General features: G+C 48.4%; 1 protein-coding gene and 1 long non-coding RNA gene across 4 annotated transcripts; one reads left to right on the forward strand and one right to left on the reverse strand.

The window, feature by feature from the left end:
* Positions 1 to 3,286: 3,286 nt before the first annotated feature.
* Positions 3,287 to 4,798, reverse strand: LOC132250292 (uncharacterized). The gene is made up of 2 exons (XR_009461967.1): positions 4,663 to 4,798; positions 3,287 to 3,709 (listed from the first exon to the last, which is right to left on the reverse strand). It is a non-coding gene; the product is annotated as an uncharacterized LOC132250292 (long non-coding RNA).
* A 65-nt stretch (positions 4,799 to 4,863) lies between these two features.
* Positions 4,864 to 18,521, forward strand: ZYX (zyxin). Of its 3 annotated transcripts, none has more exons than XM_019500613.2 (10): positions 4,864 to 4,950; positions 11,259 to 11,545; positions 13,729 to 13,907; positions 14,404 to 14,496; positions 15,023 to 15,550; positions 15,835 to 15,979; positions 16,066 to 16,238; positions 16,462 to 16,640; positions 16,861 to 16,981; positions 17,095 to 18,521. In XM_019500613.2, exons 2-10 carry the CDS (start codon positions 11,281 to 11,283, stop codon positions 17,203 to 17,205), a joined length of 1,794 nt encoding a protein of 597 aa, XP_019356158.1. In that variant the 5' UTR covers positions 4,864 to 4,950; positions 11,259 to 11,280; the 3' UTR covers positions 17,206 to 18,521. The 3 variants fall into 3 exon arrangements, with proteins under 3 accessions (XP_019356158.1, XP_019356151.1, XP_006268658.1); XM_019500606.2 differs by lacking the exon at positions 4,864 to 4,950 and adding an exon at positions 5,080 to 5,201; XM_006268596.4 differs by lacking the exon at positions 4,864 to 4,950 and adding an exon at positions 5,082 to 5,201 and having other exon boundaries at positions 16,069 to 16,238.
* Positions 18,522 to 20,084: the final 1,563 nt, after the last annotated feature.

Genomic DNA, 20,084 nt, shown 5'->3' on the forward strand with positions numbered 1-20,084 from the left:
CAGCACCGCTGCCACCTACCCCTCCCCCATCTTTCCTGAGCACAACCTGGTCCAGCCCCCTCTCCCCACTCCCACCACTGGGAAGAGCCCAAAGTGGGCAGCCCGCCATCATCCTGTGCACAAATACGATGAGCATATGCCCCCCATGCCTCCCTTGCAGTGTGCACAGCACGGAGAAACATTTCCCCCCCTCCCTGAATGAGCCACCCATGGCTCCGTCCTGTTCCTTGCCCCGCCTGGGCAGTGTCTGCCCCAGCCCCAGCCCCAGCCCCTCCCTCATCATGGGGGGGGGCCTCAATCTGTTCTCCCCATGCCTCCTCCATCCCCCATGCCCCTTACCCCCCACACACTTACCAGCCAGACACTGCTCTTCAAGCTGCCAGGCTGCATATCAGCAATCGGATCAGTACCAGCCATTATGGCTAGTTAATAATCGACCATCGGTACTGGCCAAAAAATCTTTATCAGTGCACCCCTACTAATTCTACTTCATTCTTTTTGAGATATGGAGACCAAAACTACACACAGTATTCAAGATGTGGGCACACCATGGATTTGCATAACGGCATGATAACATTTTGTTTTCAATTCCCTTAACGATGCCCAAAACTTCATTGGCTTTTTTTGGTTGCCACTGCACATTGAGCTAGGTCAGAACCCAGTATTATGTAGGTATAGTTGAAGCTGTTTTTCCCTAGGTGTATTTTCCTTTCAAAATTAATCTGCCATTTTTTTGCCCACTCAGTCTGCTTGGTAAGATGTTTCTGCAGCTCCTCTTGATCAGTTTGGGACTTGACCACCCAGAATAATTTATCATCTGCAAACTTGGAGATTTCACTCTGCATCCGAATTTCCAAGTCATTGATGAAAATGTTGAACAATACTGGGTCCAGCACAGATCCCTGCGGGATCCCATTCTCAACCTCCCTCCATCCTGAAAAGTAACTGTTTAGCTCTACCCTTTGTTTCTTGCTCTCAGTCTGCAAAAGAACCTTCCCTTCAATCCTGTCACAATGCAGTTTTTTTAAAAGCCTTTGTTGAAAGTTTTGTGAAAGTCCAAATATATTATGTCAACTGGATCTCCCTTGACCACGTGCTTGTTAACACCCTGCACCAGATTTGTGAAGCAGGATTTCTCTTTACAAAAACAGTGCTGGCTCTTCCCTAGCAGATCTTATTCATTCATATGACTGCTGAATTTATTTATTATTGATTCTACCAACTTGTCAGGGATGAAAGTGAGACTCACTGGTCTGTAAGTTCCCAGGTCACCTCTGAAGCCCTTTTTGAAAATGGGCATTTTGTTGGCAACCCACCAGTCCTCTGGCACAGAGTCTGTTTTGTTATGATAAGTTACTGATAGGTTATTGCCAGCCATTCTGAAATTTCACCCTTGAGTTCCTTCAGAACTCTGGGGTGAATGCCATCCGGTCCTCATGACTTATTAGTATTTCATTGGATTTATTCTAAAACTTCCTCTGTTGTTATTTCAGTGTGGTCCAGCTCTTTAGGCTCAATGATTAGAAGGCACTGATCTGGCATGGAAATTTCCACAGTATCTTCTGCAGCAAACATCAACGCAACAATTTTTTTTAGCTTCTCTCCTATGGCTTTATTATCTGAGTGCACCTTTTACACCTTGGTCATCTAATAGTCCCACCAATTATCTAGCTGGCTTCCTGCTTCTGATGTATTTGAAAAAGTTATTATGATGAACTTTAACATTTTTGCTAGATGTTCCTCAAATTCTTTTTTGGCCTTCCTTATTTTGCTTTTATACTTGATCTGCCAGGGCTTGTGATCTTTCCTGTTTTCCTTACTTGGGCATGTTTTCTATTCTTTAAAGGATGCCCGTTTGCCTCGAATGGCTTCCTTGACTCTGCTATTAAAGCATGCAGAGGTTTTATTGGTGTGCATGTTACCCTTTCTGATTTGTGGTACACACTTTTCCTGAGCCTCTAATACGGTATTTTTAAATACCTTTCAAGCTTCCTGCAAGCTTTTTACATTTTTGACTGCTCCTTTAAATTTCTAACTTCCTCATTTTTGTGTAATTTCCCTTCCTAAAGTTGTATATTGGTGTGGTGGACTTCTTTGGCTTACTCCTTCCTGCTAGAATGTTGAACACGATTATGTTATGATTGCTTTTACAGCATGGCTAACCAACAAATACCTCTTGAACTAGGCCCTGTGTGTTACTCAGGATTAGGTCTAGACTTGCATCTCCTCTTGTGGGTTCCAAGATGAGTTGTTGTAGAAAGCAGTCATTTATCACATCCAAAAATTGTATATCCACGTCATGTCCTGATGAGGTGTTTACCCAGTCTATGTGAGGATAGTTGAAGCCTCCCATTATTATCGCTAGTCCTATTTTAGCAGTCTCTTTAATCTCCCTAAGCATTTCATAATTATTTAAACCTGATCAGGTGGTTGGTAGTACAATCCAAGTACTAAATACTTTGTATTCAATTATTGGATTTCTACCCACAGGTATTCTATAGTTGTTTTCCTTTCAGGTAAGATTTGTACGCTCTTACTAGCTATATTATCCTTAACATATATTGCCACTCATCCACCTGCATGTCTTACTCTGTTATTTCTATATAGTTTGTAACCTGTTAGAACAGTATCCCACTGATTATCATCCTTCCTCCAAGTCTCTGGGATGCCTATTATGTCAGCTACCATTTAATACTAGGTATTATAGTTCACCCATCTTATTTTTTAGGCTTCTGGCATTAGTGTAGAAACATTTATAAATGTCCTTGCACAGCTGCCTGCAACTGTTCGCACTGAGCAATGGATTAGCTCAGCAAGCGGCCGATTAACTCAGCTGGTTAGTGCATGGTGCTAATAATGCCAAGGTTGCTGGTCTGATATCTGTTTAAGACACAACACCTTTTCTGCCTCAGGCAGGGGGCTGGACTGGATGACCTCTTAAGGTCCCTTCCAGGCCTACTTCTCTACAACTTCTATTTGGAACTCGATGTTCTGACTTATCTTCACTATTATAGTTATACTTCTTACTCCCTCACTATCCTCTTCAAAACAGTAGACTCCAAATTAACATTCCACTTTTGTTTTGCATCAGCCCAACCTGTGTGCTCTGTGTCACTACAAAATGTCTAATGCAGGCACACTATGTTAGTGTAAACTGCTGTCTCAACTGGCACAATCAGCAGTGTGCCTTAACTGAGGTAGATCTATGATGAGCATACTTTGGAGCAGTTACACTGTTGGCTAATAACCCTAGCACAGATGGACAATGAAGTCATCTAGGCATAACAATTAGTAAGTTATTTCTTAGGAATCTGGCAACAATAGAACCATTAGCCAGTAGCAAGTATCAAGGCCAGATTCTGAGGGCAAAGTCTGATGATTATGCAAAACAAAGGAGTTTCCCTTGGCACTTTCCCTCAAATTCCTTGGAGAGAATTTACTGAGGGAGGTTGTGCTTTGATAAGAGTGGCTTAAAGAAAAGAAAGAAAACCAAAGATCTGGTATTTAAGTTGTGAGGTCCTTGATGTAGGGGCAAGATCTTTTGGGTCAAATACTGTGGAGTGCCGCTGGCCAGCAAAATAATAGGGAACACTTTGAGTGGATTTAGGATTCTGCAGATCAAGATTGTCACATAGGACTGGCAAAGCAGGAGGAATCTTACTCTGTGTGACTATGCATCGGGACTGAGAAGCATCAGTAGATGTCAGGTCTGAAATAGAAAATCAGGTGGCATTAGCATCATTTCAAGAAACAAAGTGATCTTACTGGGGGCTGAGGTTTGAAATAGTTGAGTCATGTCTCATATAGAGTACAACAGGAATACCTTACTTGCAGTATTGTGGGCTTGGCTGTGGGTTGTTTAAAAAAACAAACAAACAACCAACAAACATTGAGAGGACTGGGAAAGTCTGAGTCAGATGCTCTTGCAGCTGGCTCATACATGGAGGGGGCGGGGGAAAAGGATAGATGGGACATGACTCAGGAGAACTGTAAAGTTGCTGCGTTGGTGGCTAGAAAAGTCACCCATAGGCTGCGGACTGAGGAGTGCCACCCGGGCCATGGCCCGACCAACTTTTAGCATGTTAATTTAGCTAGCTACGCAGTTAAAAAAATAGCTATACAGTTTTAATTGGAATGACAATTGTGCATCTGTGGGTTATATAAGTCATGGGCGACTGGTGTCACCTTAGCTGGGGGGGGAGGGGGCACGTGCCCCCCCCCACAACCAGGGGTTCCCCTGCAGGCAATCTTGTGGACTGGGGGGGGAGGAGTCCCCCCATGGCAAAACTCACTGACCGGGAAGTAGCTGCAGGGCTCCCAGAAGCAGCCACGGCGCTACAGCGAGTGCTCCTGCTCTCCCACTAGTGCTTGCAGGGTGGGCACTGGCGCTCCCGCCTGCCCATCGCTTAAGCGGGGAGCACAGCCTGTCAGGGGGTGCAGCAGCGCTCTCAGGGGGTGCACATGCACTCCCAATGCGTCGCCACGGATAAAAATTAACGTGATACAAGTTGGCCGTGCCAGGCCCAGGTAGCCCACCCCGTTCCACGGCCTACGAAGTCGCCAGCCAGCAGGAGTGGCAGAGGGGAAGCATTGAGGACTAGGCGGATACAAGGGAAAAGCAGGCATGGGATCAAGGGGGAGGAGAGAGAAGCAGTGACTGACCCAGGAACGGATGGGCATATGCAGGGCGAGTCACAATGGGGCGGCTCTGGTAAAACACAGCATCTGGGGCTGGGCAAGGAAAGAAGAGAGGCTACAAGACGTTCAGTTTCCAGGCCCTGAAGAGAAGAGAAGAGAAGAAGAGAAGAGCGGACGGGAGGGCGCCTCCTTCTCCTCGGGAGGAGTCGAGGGCGGGGCTGGGGGCGCAGCCTGGAGGGATGACCGCCGCCAGCCAGCTACGGCTTCTCCGCGCCCCCCGCCCGCCCCGTTACCTCATTGCCACATTCCCCGGTGAGTGAGCTCAGCTGCCCGCGCAGCCTCGCGCTCCTTTTATGGGCAAACAGCGCGGGCTGGGCGAGGCCTTCTCGCCGCCTGCGAGGAAGTGATCGGGCTGCTCCGCTCCCCACCCGGCCACATCCTCCCCTTCCCTCCCCTCGCAGCGCAGACGCGGGCCCGGGCAGGGAGCCGAGCCGAGTCGAGCCGCGGCGGACAGGAGCTGGTCCCCGCGGGCGGGGGCTCTGAGGCGTCGGCGCGGAGCGGAGGTGAGCCCCCCCCGCCCGGCCCCGCATCCCGTGAGGCGAGCTCGGGCCCGGGAAGCGGCTCCTCCTTTCTGTCCCGGAGCCCCCCGCGCCTGACCCGCTCCCACACGCGTGGCAGCGTGACTCCGGGCCTGCCTGGCCCCCTCCCCTCCGCGGGCCGGGCGCTGGCCTGCAGCGGGTGCGCGGAAGGGTTTGTGGCTGTTGTCGAGACTTTCTTCTCTTTTGCCAGCGAAGCTATTTATTTTTTGCAGGAGTGACCCGCGAAAAGTGGGGGGTGAAGTGAATGTGGCGCTGCTTCCAGCTGATCCTTTCACTTCGCCTTTGTAGGGGCACTTCCCCTGTGCTGCTTTGCACTTGGAGGAAGCGGGTGACTGCATGCAGAGCCGAGAGTTAAATCGCGAAATAGGTTACTGGATGGTGTGTCGCCCTTGCCTGACTTAAAGCTGAGATGCCCTTCCCTTCGTGGAAGGAAAAAAGTAACTAGGAGGGCACGGGGGACCTCCTCCCCGTGCGAGCATGGGGGAGCGTGGAGACCGGCTTGCGAAGTTCAGGTGTTTGCAAGGTTTCAAGTCCAAGGTTTTATTGTACTTGAGGATTGGTTTGTTCACAAATGTGAGCGCCTTCCTTAAACTGGGTTGCTTCTGTGTATGAGATGCATCTGTGGCCAGCAGGACAGACAGCAGTTTGTGTTCCAGGTGTGTGGAGAAGACATTGCGGGTGGGAAGGTAGCCTTTGCCTGGGGCTTTGGTGATGCCTTCCTCTACACTTCCGCTGGGCTTCCTGAATATTGCTGCTAATAGCAGGGCAGCACGATGATTTAGGATCGGGCCTCTGCTGCTGACACAACCTTTTTGTCCGTTTATATGCATGGATAGCAGACCTGCCTGAACTGGATTGTGTGTTCAGGGGAGCTGCAGCTCGGAATTGAGTACCAGTAGAACTGGACAAGGGGGCAAAACAGCAAGCAGCTGTATTGCAAGTTATTGGGGAAAGCTGTCCCTTGGCTGCCCCATTTTTCTTTTTTAACTTTCCTCTGACAAATAGGGTGGTGGCTGAACAGACGGGAAAGATCACGTTAAGTAACATTTAGGACAGGCAAAGGCAGCTGCTGTGAATAGAGAGAAGCTTTGATCTAAGTAGAACGTGTAGGGAAAGGAGCTGCTTGGGTATATGGGAGAACGGGACCGCTGCAGGTAATTAATCCAAGTGTCTGCATGAAGCAGCCAATGTCCCAGAATCCTTTCTGTGGAGACTGTCCCCATGATGGTGTGCAAGTACAATCTGGCAGTGACTGACTCATGGCCTGTAAGTTTCTACCTGGCAAGATAAGATTGTAATGGTAATGGGTCTTTCCTTAACCTAGCAAAAGCAAAATAAGCTCCAGTGACTTGCCTAGACTGTAGATGAGATTGAGATCTCTATCCATCACTTAAGATCTATATTAATCAATTAAGGTCTCTGTAGGATACGTCTGCTCTTCAGTGCTCTCAAGTCTGCCATTGAAGATCCTGTCCTGCGCATTTTCTCCCTTTTCATATAAGCACAACCGAGAGAAATGAGGCAGCTCGGTCAGGGGATACTTGTTTCCAGGATCGGCTTATGTAGAGGGAGTGTGGGAGGGTAGAGTATAATTTTTTCCCCCTCTCTTTTCAACAGCAGACTCCAAAGTGTTGGAAAAGCAGTGCCCTTAGTACTCTGAATCTTTCAGAAAGAGGATGTTTGCTGGAGTTAGAATACATACATACGTCTGAAAGAATCATTGGGTGGGGTCTGCGATTTGTTTGCTTATACAGGAGATTTGCACTAGCTGACCATAATATTCATTCAGATATATGGAGGTATTCTGCAGGACTCTGAGAAACTTTAATAGTGCCAATGTCTGATACTGGGTGAAATGGGTCTTGGGTTTTAGTAACTAATGACTGTAGAAAGAAGCAATTATCCAGATAGAAATAGTTCCATCACTGGAGGAGAATGGGTGAGGATGAGGGAATGAGACACATTTTTGATAGAGGTGCACTGATATATCAGTTCATATCATATAGGCACTGATAAAAGGAAAATTGACAGTCGGCTTTTTTCGACTGATGTGGCCAATTAATGTTGCCGATTTAAATACTGCATGCATGTGCACAGCCACAGTATGCATATGGCCAGGAGTGCAGCCTGGCAATTTGGAGCACAGTGTCTGACTGGTAAGTCTGTTGGAAGGGGGTTGGGGGGAGTGGGGCTGGTGCAGGTACTGCCCAGCCAGGACAGCTACAGTCACCCTAAAATTCACCATAGCTTCCCAGTGGTAACTCCTTCTCCCAGTGCTGCTGCCGCTCAGCCCAGACACAGTCCCAGCCCAACCCCCCTGCTGGGAAGAGCCCAGCACCGCCCCGGCCTCAGCCTGCCTTTGCCCTGTGCACAGATCCGGTGGGCATGTGCCCCCTGTGCCTCCTCCAGGGGTGTGCACAGCGGTGGGAGCTGGCCTCCACACCCCCTGGACAAGCTGCTCACGGCTCCGTCCTGCACCCTGCCCCTTCCCTTCCCTTGCCTCAGCCCCATTCCCTCCCTCACCACAGGGGGCCTCAATCTGCCCTTCCCCTAATAGACTTACCAGTTGGATGCTGCTCTCCACACTGCCTGGCTTGCATATCGGCAATCAGATCAATATCAGCAGATATGGCTCACTTAATTGACCGTTGGTATCTGCCCAAAAGATCTTTATTGGCGCACCCCTAATTTCTGAGTGCAAGGGCAAACTTCAAAATCATGGAATCATAGAAATTAAGGTCTGGAAGGGACCTTGAGAGATCATTGAGTCCAACCTTCCTGTTCTGGGCAGGAGAACTGCTGAGAAAAATGATCCTAGCATAGTGTCTGTCCAGCCTCCTTTTGAAGATTTCCAAGGTTGGGGACTGTACCACCCCCTTGGGAAGTCTATTCCAGATTCTGGTCACCCTTACCATAAAGAAATTCTTTACATCCAGCCTGAAACCATCCTTTAATGCAGTGGTTCTCAACTTTTTTTTGCTGTGACCCACTGCTGGGAGCAGGGTGCAGCAGCGGCGCCCTGAGGGCAGGGGAGCTCCCGGCACAGCTCGTCTTTTGTGTGCAGCGCTGCTGGCATTGCCCCCCGCAACCCTCATTTGGGTTGCGATCTGAGGTTGGGAGCTACTGCTCTAACAGTTTATGGCCTGCTCCTTGTCCTCCCCTGGGGCGCCCCCTTTTTTTCCCACCTCCATGGCATCTCCACAGTTTGGAAACTTTGGGCACATCATTAACTTCTGGCCACCTATACAGGCTTCATCAGTAATGGATGATCAGTGGGACAGCAATGCTGAGGATTGCTTTCAGCATCAGGACTGTTTTATAGCTGCACTTATTGCCCATGCTGACTGAAAAAGGGCTGGTATTGTTGAGGAACACTGTCCAAGCAGTGCTTTATCCAAAGCTAACTGACTTTGAAGGTTGGTAGTATGCTTGCCTGCGCACCACTGGGAGTATTACTGTATGTGGGTACTAGGCCGTACTGATGTTAAGGCCATACTGGTGGAACTTGGAGCTGCTGGCACTGCAGACTTTTAGTGCAGGCGAGATCTATGGGCTGAATAACAGGATGAGAAGTTTTTTAGAAATTGGCAGTCTTATCATAGGATCTCCAGTACTGATTATGCTGAGTTTGGAAATATCTTAAAGATAAATTAATTCATGGAAAGATGGGGAAAGATTAAGGGGAAAGTTTTTTATTTCTGAAGAGATTCTGTGCCCTTCCCTTCCCCCCCCCCCCCTTAAAGACCTGAGTTCCTATACCAGCAGTGGGTATGTCTAGCTTGGTGTTTCCCAGCCTTTTCCAGCCCAAGGCACACTTACATTAATAACAATTTTCTGTGGCACACCTGTTGAGGCATTCCCCATCTTTATAGCTCATTGCCATGGCAAAATTCTGCAGCACACCTGTTCATTTCTGATGGCACACTTTTGTGCTGCGGCACACTGGTTGGGAAACACTGGTCTAGCTGACTGAGGTAAGCCACATGCCACATTAGCATTGGCATAACTGTGAGCATATAGTGGAACAAAAGAGGTTATTTTGGCAGCACTGTATTCTGCTGCACCCTGAGGCTTTGGCAGCACTGTACTTTGCTGCACCCTGAGGCTAGGTCAGAAGTGGAATGGGCTGGCTTTAGTACAACATCTGTGCAGCAGGGGCTGGGAGGGAGTGACTCTAAGAGTGTGTCAGTGGAGCTGGCTAGATCAAGAAGTCACTTCCTGTAGGAAAGGGAGGAGGCGGGACAGGCTGCCTGTTGTTGCAGCTAGTGAGGATGCTTTAAGAGCTCTTATCTATTACCGCAGTGACAGGGACAGCAAAACCATCAGAGCAGGAGAGCAAGACGGAGACCTTGTCTGAGGAATGTGTTATGCTGTGAAATCCCCTAGGCTTTCTTCTGTTCTTGCGTTGCAGCTGTCTGTGCTTTGTTAGCTGTCTGAAGAAAACTGGGCCTAGAGGTAAAAGTTTTGGGGGTGGGGTTGTGATGACAGGGAGGTAGGTATTCTGTCTAGAAAAGATACAGGAAGAAATGGATAGCATTGTGATTTGGGGTATGCAAATATTGCTGTTTCAAGGGGCTGCTGGCCCCTCTGCAGAAGGTTGGCATCTCCAAGAACTCTGTTCTCCTGGGTTTTTTTCCTGCCATTTAGATTTGTAAATACTATATCTTTATTCATGCCATTCAGCAAAGGGTTAAAGCAGTGGTTTTCAACCTTTTTTTTAACAAGTGTACCCCTTTTCTCCCAAAGTTCCAGCTCATGTACCCTCATATATTTTTTTTTTTCCTTGTTTTTAAGGGGGAGGGGGGCAGACCGAGGCCCCCACAGTGAGGGAGGAAGTGGGGCTGGGACTGCACAGCTGGGGCAGAGTGCCGGACGGAGCCGTGGGTTGTCCAGGCAGCGCAGAAAGTGGGGGTGGCTCCCACCAGTGCACGCACCCTGGGAGGTCATGGGTGCGTGTGCCCCTGGATCTGTGCTCGGGGTGGGCTGGCCCAGTGGTGGGGAGGGAATGGGGCTGGGGCAGGGACTGCCTGGACAGGATGTAGGACTCAGCTGTGTGGGGGGTGGGCTGTGTGCCTCTGGATCTGCATGCAAGGCAGGTTGCCACTGCGGGCTGGGTTTTGCACTGGGCTCTTCTCAGCAAGGGGTTGGGCTGCGCTGCACTCGGGGCAGGTGGTGGTAGCACTGGGAGGAGGGTTGGGGTGGCTATGGCGAAGTCTGGAAGAGGGCTGCAGCCACCCCATAGCCCCTTCCCAGCGCTGCTGCCACCTGGCTCAGAGCACAGCCCAACCCAGCCCCTTCTGGGAAGAGCCCCAGCCTGCACACAGATCCCACGACATATGCCTCCTGGGACACTTGCAGCAGTGGGACCTGTCCCCTCCCCTGGATGAGCTGGCTTGTCCAGGGAGGGGAAGGGTGGCTCCCACTACTGCATGCACCCCAGGATGGCATGGTGGAGCATGTGCCCCTGGATCTGCATGTGAGGTGGGATGGGATGCTGGCTATGCAGCCCCTGTCCCAGCCTTCCAACACCTGGCTTCCTGCATGCTGTGCTGCAGCTGTGCGCACGCAGGCAGCATTCATCGGCCACATTAGGTCTGCGTACCCCCCATGACCTTTTTAAGTATCCCTAGGGGTACACATACCCCCAGTTGACAGCCACTGGGTTAAAGGTTTCTCTGTACTGGAAGAGGTGTAGGGGATGTCACTTGCTTTGGATAGTTATCTTTGCCTTATACCATCCCTGAGTGAAGATAGTAAATTAGATCGTTGGGGTCATGTTCATTTTGGGCACTTTTTTTTTTTTTTTTTTTTTTTCATTTAAGAGTTTTATTTTTTTGCTGTGTTCCAATCCTAAGGGGTACCCCAAGGTTTATTAATGCCTCTGTAGAACCTATATGTGTACACACACAACCCTTATTCCTGTTGGCTTCCTACTGTGCATTCCTCAAATTCCTTTGCATTTCTTTTTTACAGTCTCATGTCTGACATCTTGTGCCTCTTGTTCTTGCCTTCTTCGCACAGGTGCTGAATAGCCATTAACAAGATGGCTTCACCAGGTCCCCCAGGAACTCGTATGACCTCTACAGTCAGCATCAATATTTCTACCCCTACCTTCTACAACCCTCAAAAGAAGTTTGCTCCTGTGGTTGCTCCCAAACCTAAAGTGAACCCCTTCAAAGATGGGGGAGCTGTACCTGTTGGTCCTTCTGAGTCACCTCTGCCACAGCCTCCTGGGGCTGGTGCACAACGTGCCCAAATAGGGAAGGTGGGGGAGATCCCACCAGCTTCTACACCTGAGCTTGCTGAAGGTATGTGAAGTCTGTGACATGTTATCCACATGTGAGGGTGCAATGTACATTGAGAACTCAAATGCGCCTCGTGTAGGGCTGAACCAAAAAATGAAGAGTGCTAGCATTGGGGCGAGTAGTACAATACCAGAATGTGGTGAAGGAGGGGATGTAATTGCCGGGGGCAAGGGAAATGTTTCTCATCGCTCTGATCTTAAGATGCATAGCATGGTGTTCCCAATAGAAAAGGTAGGGGTAGGGGGGAGATAATGATTGTGCCTCCTCACTAGTACTCTGTACCATATTTACCATATTCTAGTATTCAAGTACTATATTTACTTGATTGTTAGACTAGGTATCTTTCCCTGCCTTTAACATGGGGTGGGGGGTGTCACTTATCATAGAATCAGCTATGAGGGTAGTGAAGAGGCAGGCTGCTGCTGTGGCTTGGGCTCCTGCCCCTACATGGGGTCAGGGCCATAGCCATAGCTGCAGCTGCTGCTCGCCACCTCTGCACCCTGCCATCTCCCCTCCTATAGTCTTTCTCCCCACCACCCTCCCACACAGCCTTTGCTGTCCTGCTTGCCCCTCTCCCTCCCCTGCCCTTAGCCTTGCTCTGTACTGGCAGGTTCTTCTGAACACAGCCCCAACCCAGCACTGCTGTGGTGGCATGCAGCATGTAGTCCAGACAGCTGCTACAGGGGCTGGGCCGGGGCTGGGCTCACTGCCTCAGGTTGGAATGGAATTGGAGTCCACTGGCATGGAGCAACCCTCCAATAATTAGGTTCTATATATGGAACATTATAACAAATGTATGCATCTTTCATGCATAGAATCTGGGGAGTTCATCTTAGGGTTGTCAGAGATACAGGATGTAGGAATACATTGAGTCTCTGTAGCATTTTCTTGATTTACTTTATTTATTTTCCCCCACCATTTGTGACCTGAGATCAGAGCCTATTGCTAGTTAGAATTCCCCACCACATACACAGTTTCTCCTTCTAGGCTGCTGAGAGAGGGGGGAGCGGGTTTCATTCCTCTCCTACTCAGTGGCTTGTGCAAACTCTTCCCCCTCATGGTCTCTCTAACTTTCTGCCATTGCACCATACTTCCTTGGTATGAAGAGTAATTTCAAGTGCATTACAGTAATTCACCGCCTCCTAAACACAAAGTCCTGGCACTGCAATGGTGTTGCTTCATCTACTTAGCTCTGTTGTGTTTGTTTTCACTCCTCTGAAATGTGCCGTCATGCAGCACACTGACATTGGTGAAGCCTGCCTTTACACTAGTGCAAGTACAGTGCATACAAATTATGTACAGCTCTGCACCAGTGAATTATTGTATTCTGGCATTACCCCTCAGAATACTGGGATCAACTCTCTGCTGGTGCAAGTTACAGTAGTGTACAGGCTGTGATGCACTGTAGTCAGTTTTATCTCTATCCCTTTATACAGTGTGGACTGTTATCGGCTCCCCTGACACCTTATGGTGAGGCACCTGTAATGGCACATTCTAATTAAGAATTAAGATTGAACAACAGTTTTCTGAGACTTTTTTCCCCCCACTCCAGTTCAGACAGCTATGTGGACTTTTCTCCAATTTTTCTCTTCGTTGTTTGTTTTTTGGGGGGGGGGGACAGAGGCTAAAGTTGGGAAATGCAGATTCAGATCATGCTGGGCAGGCATCTTTTATTTCTTAGCAAAATGTTCTAACCACCTTGCCATACCAGATCACCTCTTGAAGCTGGCCTATTGTACCTTCCATTTAATATTCTTTGGACATAAAACCGCACTGGGAATGCTTCAGATTCATTAGGAGCAAGGGCCCAGACTAGAATTAAGAAACCCCTCCATTCTAGAAGGCATCTCCGAGTTGTGTACTCTGGCTTGTTCTTTTCTTCTTGGCTCCACATGACTCCCTCTCTTGGCAAATAAAAAATAAGATGCCAATTGCATTGGCTTGTACGCATGCTGTTTTGCATCCTCTCCTAGGTGAGCAATTTGTAGTGGTTGTTTCAAGGCTGTGAGTGGGGAGCAGGGGAACAGTCCCTGTGTCATGGCATGTCTGTTGTGGGGGGGGTTAAGGACTGTAGCTTGGAAAGCATTATCACTCCTGGTCTGGAGAGTACTCTGGTTGCTCTTATGAGTGGTACTGGAGAAGTGCAGAAGAGAACCAAAACCTTCTCCTTTTCTTTTTCACTGCAGAATTGCCGCTGCCACCCCCACCCCCTCTGGGAGAGGAGATGGCACTCTCTCCAAACAGTACTTTTCTCCCTCCACCACCACCCTTTGAAGAACCATTCCCCCCAGCCCCAGAGGAGGTTTTTCCTTCTCCTCCTCCACCCATGGCTGAGGGCCTTGGGACTGGAGTGTCCATCCCACAGGTGAGCAGAACCACAGCTGGTCAGTGGTTTTAGTTGGGCCAGTTCAGTTCCTTGCTTTGGTCTGAGCATGTGGGTTAAAAGACAGTATTGCCTACTATTGGGACAGCTTTTCTGTGTGTGCAGAGTTCAGCAGTGGGAAGATGCAGAAAGTGGGAGGGGTCCAGAGCTCTGTCACTGCAAATACTGGGAGAGAGAACAGAGTGCTCTGCTCCTGGGGAAGGCATGACTTGCAAACATGCTATGGAGCAATATACCCGGAATGTGTACTCCTCACTGATCACAGTGCTTGGAGACCATGTGCCTAGTCCCCATCTATCACCTGAACCTCCCTGCATACCCTAAACCAGCTTCAGTTTTGTTCCATGAGCCCAGTCCCACAATTCCACTGCAGCAGATAGCAGGGGAGGGGATACACCTAGGGCTGTGGCACTTCATGTTGGGGTGGTCCCTGCAATATACTCTGTTGTTCCTTCCTTCTGCATGATTGGTGGCCCAGGTACGTGGGAAAGTGAGCAGCATAGATCTGGAGATTGACTCTCTGTCCTCAATGTTGGATGACATGGAGAAGAATGACCCTTTCAAATCCCGGGTGAGCTGCACCATGGTGCACTGAATTGAATGGATCAGGTGTGAAGGGAAGGGGTGGCCGGTTGATTTGATTTGCAGTATAAATGGGAGGCTGAATGAATATTGTCTTAGTTGGAAGTAGCTAACCCAACTGTAGGGGGAGGATGCATAGAGAAGGGGAAAAAAAACATAAGTTCTACAACAAGGTTGTCAGAACCTCTGGATAGAAGAGGTGGGGGTTGGAGTACAGAGGAAAGAAGGGTTCTTCTAGCCTTCTGGTGGGGGGGGGGGGGGGGGTGTGTTTTGTTTTATCCCCCAGCAGTCTGAGGGAATGGATTATTTTTTGTGTTTATGAGATCTGGGATTGCCACTTCTTCTCTTCCTGAGGCAGTTTCCTGTGTGCTTCATGCTGAGGGTGTGGTGTGTGTGCTCTCTCTTTTTTTCTTCTTTCTCTCCCACCCCCCACCCCCTAAAGCATGGTAGACAACTGCTAGCATGACATGCTGTCTCTTTCTCTCCTCCTCCCCCACCACTCTTCCCTTTTGTAGGCATCTCCTGGATCTACAGTTCCCCTGAGAACACCTGCTCTTAAAAGCCATGTGGAAACTATGTCTGCAGTGAAAGATCCTCCAGTTCCTGCTTCTTTCCCCCCCAAGATCACACCAAAACCCAGTGGAGGCTTCACACCTAAACCTCCTGGGGTGGATGTGGCCCCAGCTTCAACCCCTTGGGCAGCACCAGTGCAGTGCAGAAAATCCCCAGCCACAGAGCCACAAGTGCCAGCTCCAGTTGCTCCTCCTTTACCAGCCCACCCTGCTCCTAAATTCAACCCATCACCCACTGTAAGCTCCCCCAAACTTGGATCCAAACCAAGTGCTAGTGCTCCAGGTGTTCCCCCTAGCTCCATGAGATTTAATGCTACTGTTCCTGGCCAGACCCGATTTACAGCCCCTTCAGCTGGGGTTTCAGCTCCAAGGCCACAGCCCCCTACTTTTGCCTATGCCCAGCAACGGGAGAAACCCCCAGTACAGGAGAAGCTGCGTCCCACAGGACAGCCGCCTACTGTCTGTGACAAGGTAAGGAGAGGAGTGCTACATTCCACATGGCTTATAGCAGAAAGAGTATCCCTGGGAGTGGGAGGGGGAAGGATGGCAGAGGAAATTCATTGTGATTTATTGAACAGGAATGGCCAGGCAAGGGCTGTGGAAAGGACTTCACTTGTTCACCCGAGGGGGGAGATAAATAGGCAAAAGGTGTGGGGGGGTTATTCCCTAGAGTTACTGTGAAGGGCAAGAACAAAGGGGCTCCTCACCTACCTGTACATGCTGTCAAGGGTTGAATATTTCCTTTCTTCCCACAGCCAAGAATCCCTGGAGGTACTGGCTCTGAATCTCCCAGGGGTAACTCCTTGTTGACCATGAAGGAGGTAGAAGAGCTAGAGATGCTGACACAGAAGCTCATGAAGGACATGGAGCAGTCTCCGCAGGTGGAAGCTTCAACTTCTGGTAGGTGTGTGTGTATGCATGTTTCCCCAGTGGAGTACCTGGGGTGACAGCAGTTATTTCCTCTCTCACCCTCTTCTTCCCCTTAGCAGAGCTCTGTGGTTTTTGTCAGAAGCCCCTGTCACGAACTCAGCCAGCTGTGCGTGCCTTGGACTGCCTCTTCCATGTTGAGTGCTTCACCTGCTTCAAGTGTGAGAAGCAGCTGCAGGGGCAACAGTTCTACAATGTGGATGAGAAACCCTTCTGTGAGGAGTGCTATGCTGTGAGTGACTCCTGGGATGGCAGATCAGGGTGGGGCTCCATATAGGCAGGAAGGAGTGGTCAGGAGGTCTGGTAGTGGTGAGCTTGGCCTCTGTCTGGGCTGCTCCCACTGTTGCACTTGGCTGCTTAAGGAGAGGTTGCCTTGTCTGTCTATTTTGCCACTCCTGTAGCAGTACTGTTGGGCTGGGCTGATCCTGTCTTGAATCACCTTTCCTTTTCCCCAGGGCACCCTGGAGAAGTGTAGTGTCTGCAAACAGACTATTACAGACCGGATGCTGAAGGCCACAGGCAATGCTTATCATCCTCAGTGCTTCACTTGTGTGGTGTGCCACTGCACTCTTGAGGGCACTTCTTTCATTGTGGACCAGGCCAATCAGCCCCATTGTGTGGATGACTACCATAGGTAGGTAGGAGACTGCACATGTAGTCATTATTTCCAAAGGAAGGAAAGCTACCTTCGCTGCCACCTGATGTACCTGGCCTTGCCGAAGGGCACCCGGACTCCTCGCTTTTATTTCTTGCACTCTTTGTTCAGCTAAGTCCCTGGTGGGAAGGCTGTCCCATAACTTCTTCATTGAATTCTGGAGTTGTGAGTGTCTTCTCTCCTTTCCTGTGTATTGTAGAAAGTATGCCCCCCGCTGCTCGGTTTGTGCTGAGCCCATCATGCCAGAGCCTGGGAAGGATGAGACTGTCCGTGTGGTGGCACTGGAGAAAAACTTCCACATGAAGTGCTACAAGTGTGAGGTGATAAGGTTTCTACCACTTTTCCCGCTCCCCCTGCTCTGGGTGTTCAGTGAACTGTATCCACTTTCATGTTAGCTGTCACTGACCATTATGTTGTCCTCTTCTTCCCTCAGGACTGCGGGAAGCCTCTGTCTATTGAGGCAGATGAGAGAGGTTGCTTTCCGCTGGATGGGCATGTGCTGTGTATGAAGTGTCACACCACACGTGCCAAAGCTGTGCACTGATTTGAGGCACACCCCTGACACAACTGCACCCTAAACTGCATTTCCTTCCCCACAATTGTCCAACTGTCTGCTGTGCAGGGCACATTTCTCAAGGGACTCTGGAGAGTGATAGCTTTCATCATATGCATATTCTATTTCCAGCCCCTCCCTTCAAGCACTCGTCAGGACAAGATTCCCTTCTACAATCCCCAGTTCCCTACCTGCAGTGCATTCCAGACTGTGGGGAGTAACATGGAAGTTGCAAGAGATCGTTCTGTTCCCATAAGCTGCCCTTAAAAGGACACATCTTAGCAGCCCTAGAGAAAAGTGGCTTTGCTTCCAATTCTGTCTTCACACTTTTGGCTCACTTGGTGAGAATAAAATACCTGATGGCTGAGAGGTGGTCTAAAGCTCAGGGTACGTTCTGCTCTTTGGAGTAGAAGTACAGTTATTTGGCATTGAGAGTGACAAGATGATGGGTACTGCCATCTGTTCCTTTTTCCTGCTGGCTCCCAAGGGCTCCTATAGATGCGCAGGGAGCCTGCTCTGACATGCTAGAAATTCCAGCACGTTGGAGTAAACTTGATTACCCGAGTCTGTTGGAACATGAAAATTTAATGCGCTCTGGCAGCCTTCTCTGTCATGTGTATCACCATCCCCACGCTGAAAAGATGGTGGTAGGGCACTTTGAAATAAAACACATTCAGTGAGCTTTAGTTCAAAGCGCCCTGCCACCATTTTTTCAGTTTGGGGACATAGATGCACCTGATGCGTGGGCACTTTTTTAACTGGCACAGCTTGCTAATTAAAGCACCTGGTGCTGCATCCCAGAGCACGTGTAAAAATTCCCTAAGATACCACTCTGCCCTTCCTTCTTCCTGACTTCAGACTAACACAGTTAACTACCTCTCTAGACTGGAAAATGTTAATAGCTTTCCTTTGATGGATCTTACTGGCTGGGTTAAACCATATGTAGAAGTTCCGTATGTTTAGGGAACTTTCACGCTTCTTTCCAAAAGTTAGTTGCTTCCCAGATCCTGTCAGCCATTTTTATCTGTGGCACTTGGTCTAGCCACCTCTGAGAAGCAAAATTTATCAGAAGTCCTGAGAGTGCATTGTGGGGAATGGCCACAGGGCACAAGGTGAAGATCTGGTAGAAGGGTGTGTCTTCAACTGGTGAAAATTGATAATCAAAATGTACTGGCTGACTTTGCCTGTCACTGTCTTGAGCCCCTCTTTCTGGACTAGAGCCTCTTGGGGACCAAACAGGTATTTTACAATGGATACTATGTTGTCTAGCCACAGACATCTAATAAAACCTTTTCTTTTTTTTTTTTTTCCCCTGTCGAAGCATCCTTGCTCCGTCTATCCACTTCCTGCATGGGAATTGTTGTTCCACCTACTACTTTCTTGTTTGTTACCTGAACCCCAGGGATATGGATTCTGCTCCTGTATGTCAGAGGAGAGTAGCTGAATTTCCTAACCAGTTATCTTCCTCAAACTGTCTAGACTTTCCACCAGGAGTTAGATGCTTATGATTAAGTGCTTAGTGGAATTTTCTGTGTATCTGGACTGTTAGTTGACTAGATATATTTGAAAATTTGGCCCTTAGGATGTTCTACAATAATGAGTTAACTGGTTCCTTGGACTTCTTCCAATAGCTCTTATTTTGTTTTTGGGTAAGTATCATCTCACAATGCTTCTGCTGCTCATGTCATAGGCTCTTGGTAACTTACTTAAGCAATTCAAATGAGTTCCCTCCATCATAATCTAGCTGCTGGTCCACCTATAACTACAGCACTGGGTTAAGAAATGAATTCAAACTGGGGTGTTTTTTTTTTCCATTTTTACCCATCATTTTGAGTAATGACCATTCTTAAGGGCAACTTGGGCATTTAAGTGTGCAGACAGGTTCATCAAATAATTCTGATGCATCAGAGGAAGAAGGTTTCGGAGGTCACGCTTTGTTTTTTGCTTTCTTGCCTGTAAAACTAACAGGAATGAAAATCAGGAGAGTCTCTTTTTTGCCACTAAAATTGGCAGCTACGACTAATAAACAAAGAGCAAAGCTGTGTACCCAGGAAGGACTATTTTCTCAGTTACTTTTCAAAGTATGATCATGTTACGAAGGAACAAAATACGTTGTTTCTATACTTGACATAGTATATTGGGTGCATATAGTCTTCTAATTTCTGAGATTAATATGTGGAATTTGACTTTAAATTCCTGAATTTTAGGTACCAATGGAACTTGTTGTGCAGACTTAGGCAAATGAAGTGATTTAGTAAATGCAGAGGAACTGATTGCCCAGGCATTGCACTGCCAACTTTTGTCTGTGGGACTGTTTGTCATTATGGCAACCTTACTTGCTTTCCTTTTATCCAGTTTTATTTTGCTTTTTTATGTCCTTTTCATTCTGAGTAAGATTTGGATGTTAATAATATTAGGCTTGGCAGAATTTGATTTTTATTTTTTAATGATTTTTCAACAGCTAAACATGTTTTTGTTTTTAAGCATTTATTTTGGTGTGTTGTTTTTGTTTGTTTGTTTGTTTTTTAATTAACAACATAAAGCTCTTCTGCCCCTTGGCACGACACCTTTCCTTCCCCCCCCCCCCCCCCCCCCCCCCAAAACAATGAGAAGGCCAAGAAAACACCAAAACTTGTATCCTTTCCAACAAGTCTTTCTCTCTACGTACCAGTCTCAGCAGTAGCCTACTCTGCCTCTTTTTACAGTTTGAATGCAGTTGCAGAGAACTGGGGAATCTCACTTGGGCATCAGAGATTCCTTCTGCTTCAAATGTCTTGCTCCATGGCTGTTTCTTCTGGTCCAGCACAAATACTTTCCTCCCCATTTTGAGCTTTACATAGGGGTTTAACTATCTTCTTATCTTCCTCCCA

This window comes from Alligator mississippiensis, chromosome 4 (genome assembly GCF_030867095.1).
Source record: "Alligator mississippiensis isolate rAllMis1 chromosome 4, rAllMis1, whole genome shotgun sequence".
Taxonomy (NCBI): Eukaryota; Metazoa; Chordata; order Crocodylia; family Alligatoridae; genus Alligator; species Alligator mississippiensis.

Excerpts from the sequence above, each read along its gene's own strand:
- ZYX (XM_019500613.2), top strand. The coding sequence starts at position 11,281 with ATGGCTTCACCAGGTCCCCCAGGAACTCGTATGACCTCTACAGTCAGC. Across the intron at positions 11,546-13,728 it reads TACACCTGAGCTTGCTGAAG|AATTGCCGCTGCCACCCCCA; the intron begins GTATGTGAAGTC and ends TTTTCACTGCAG. Across the intron at positions 15,980-16,065 it reads GGTGGAAGCTTCAACTTCTG|CAGAGCTCTGTGGTTTTTGT; the intron begins GTAGGTGTGTGT and ends TCTTCCCCTTAG.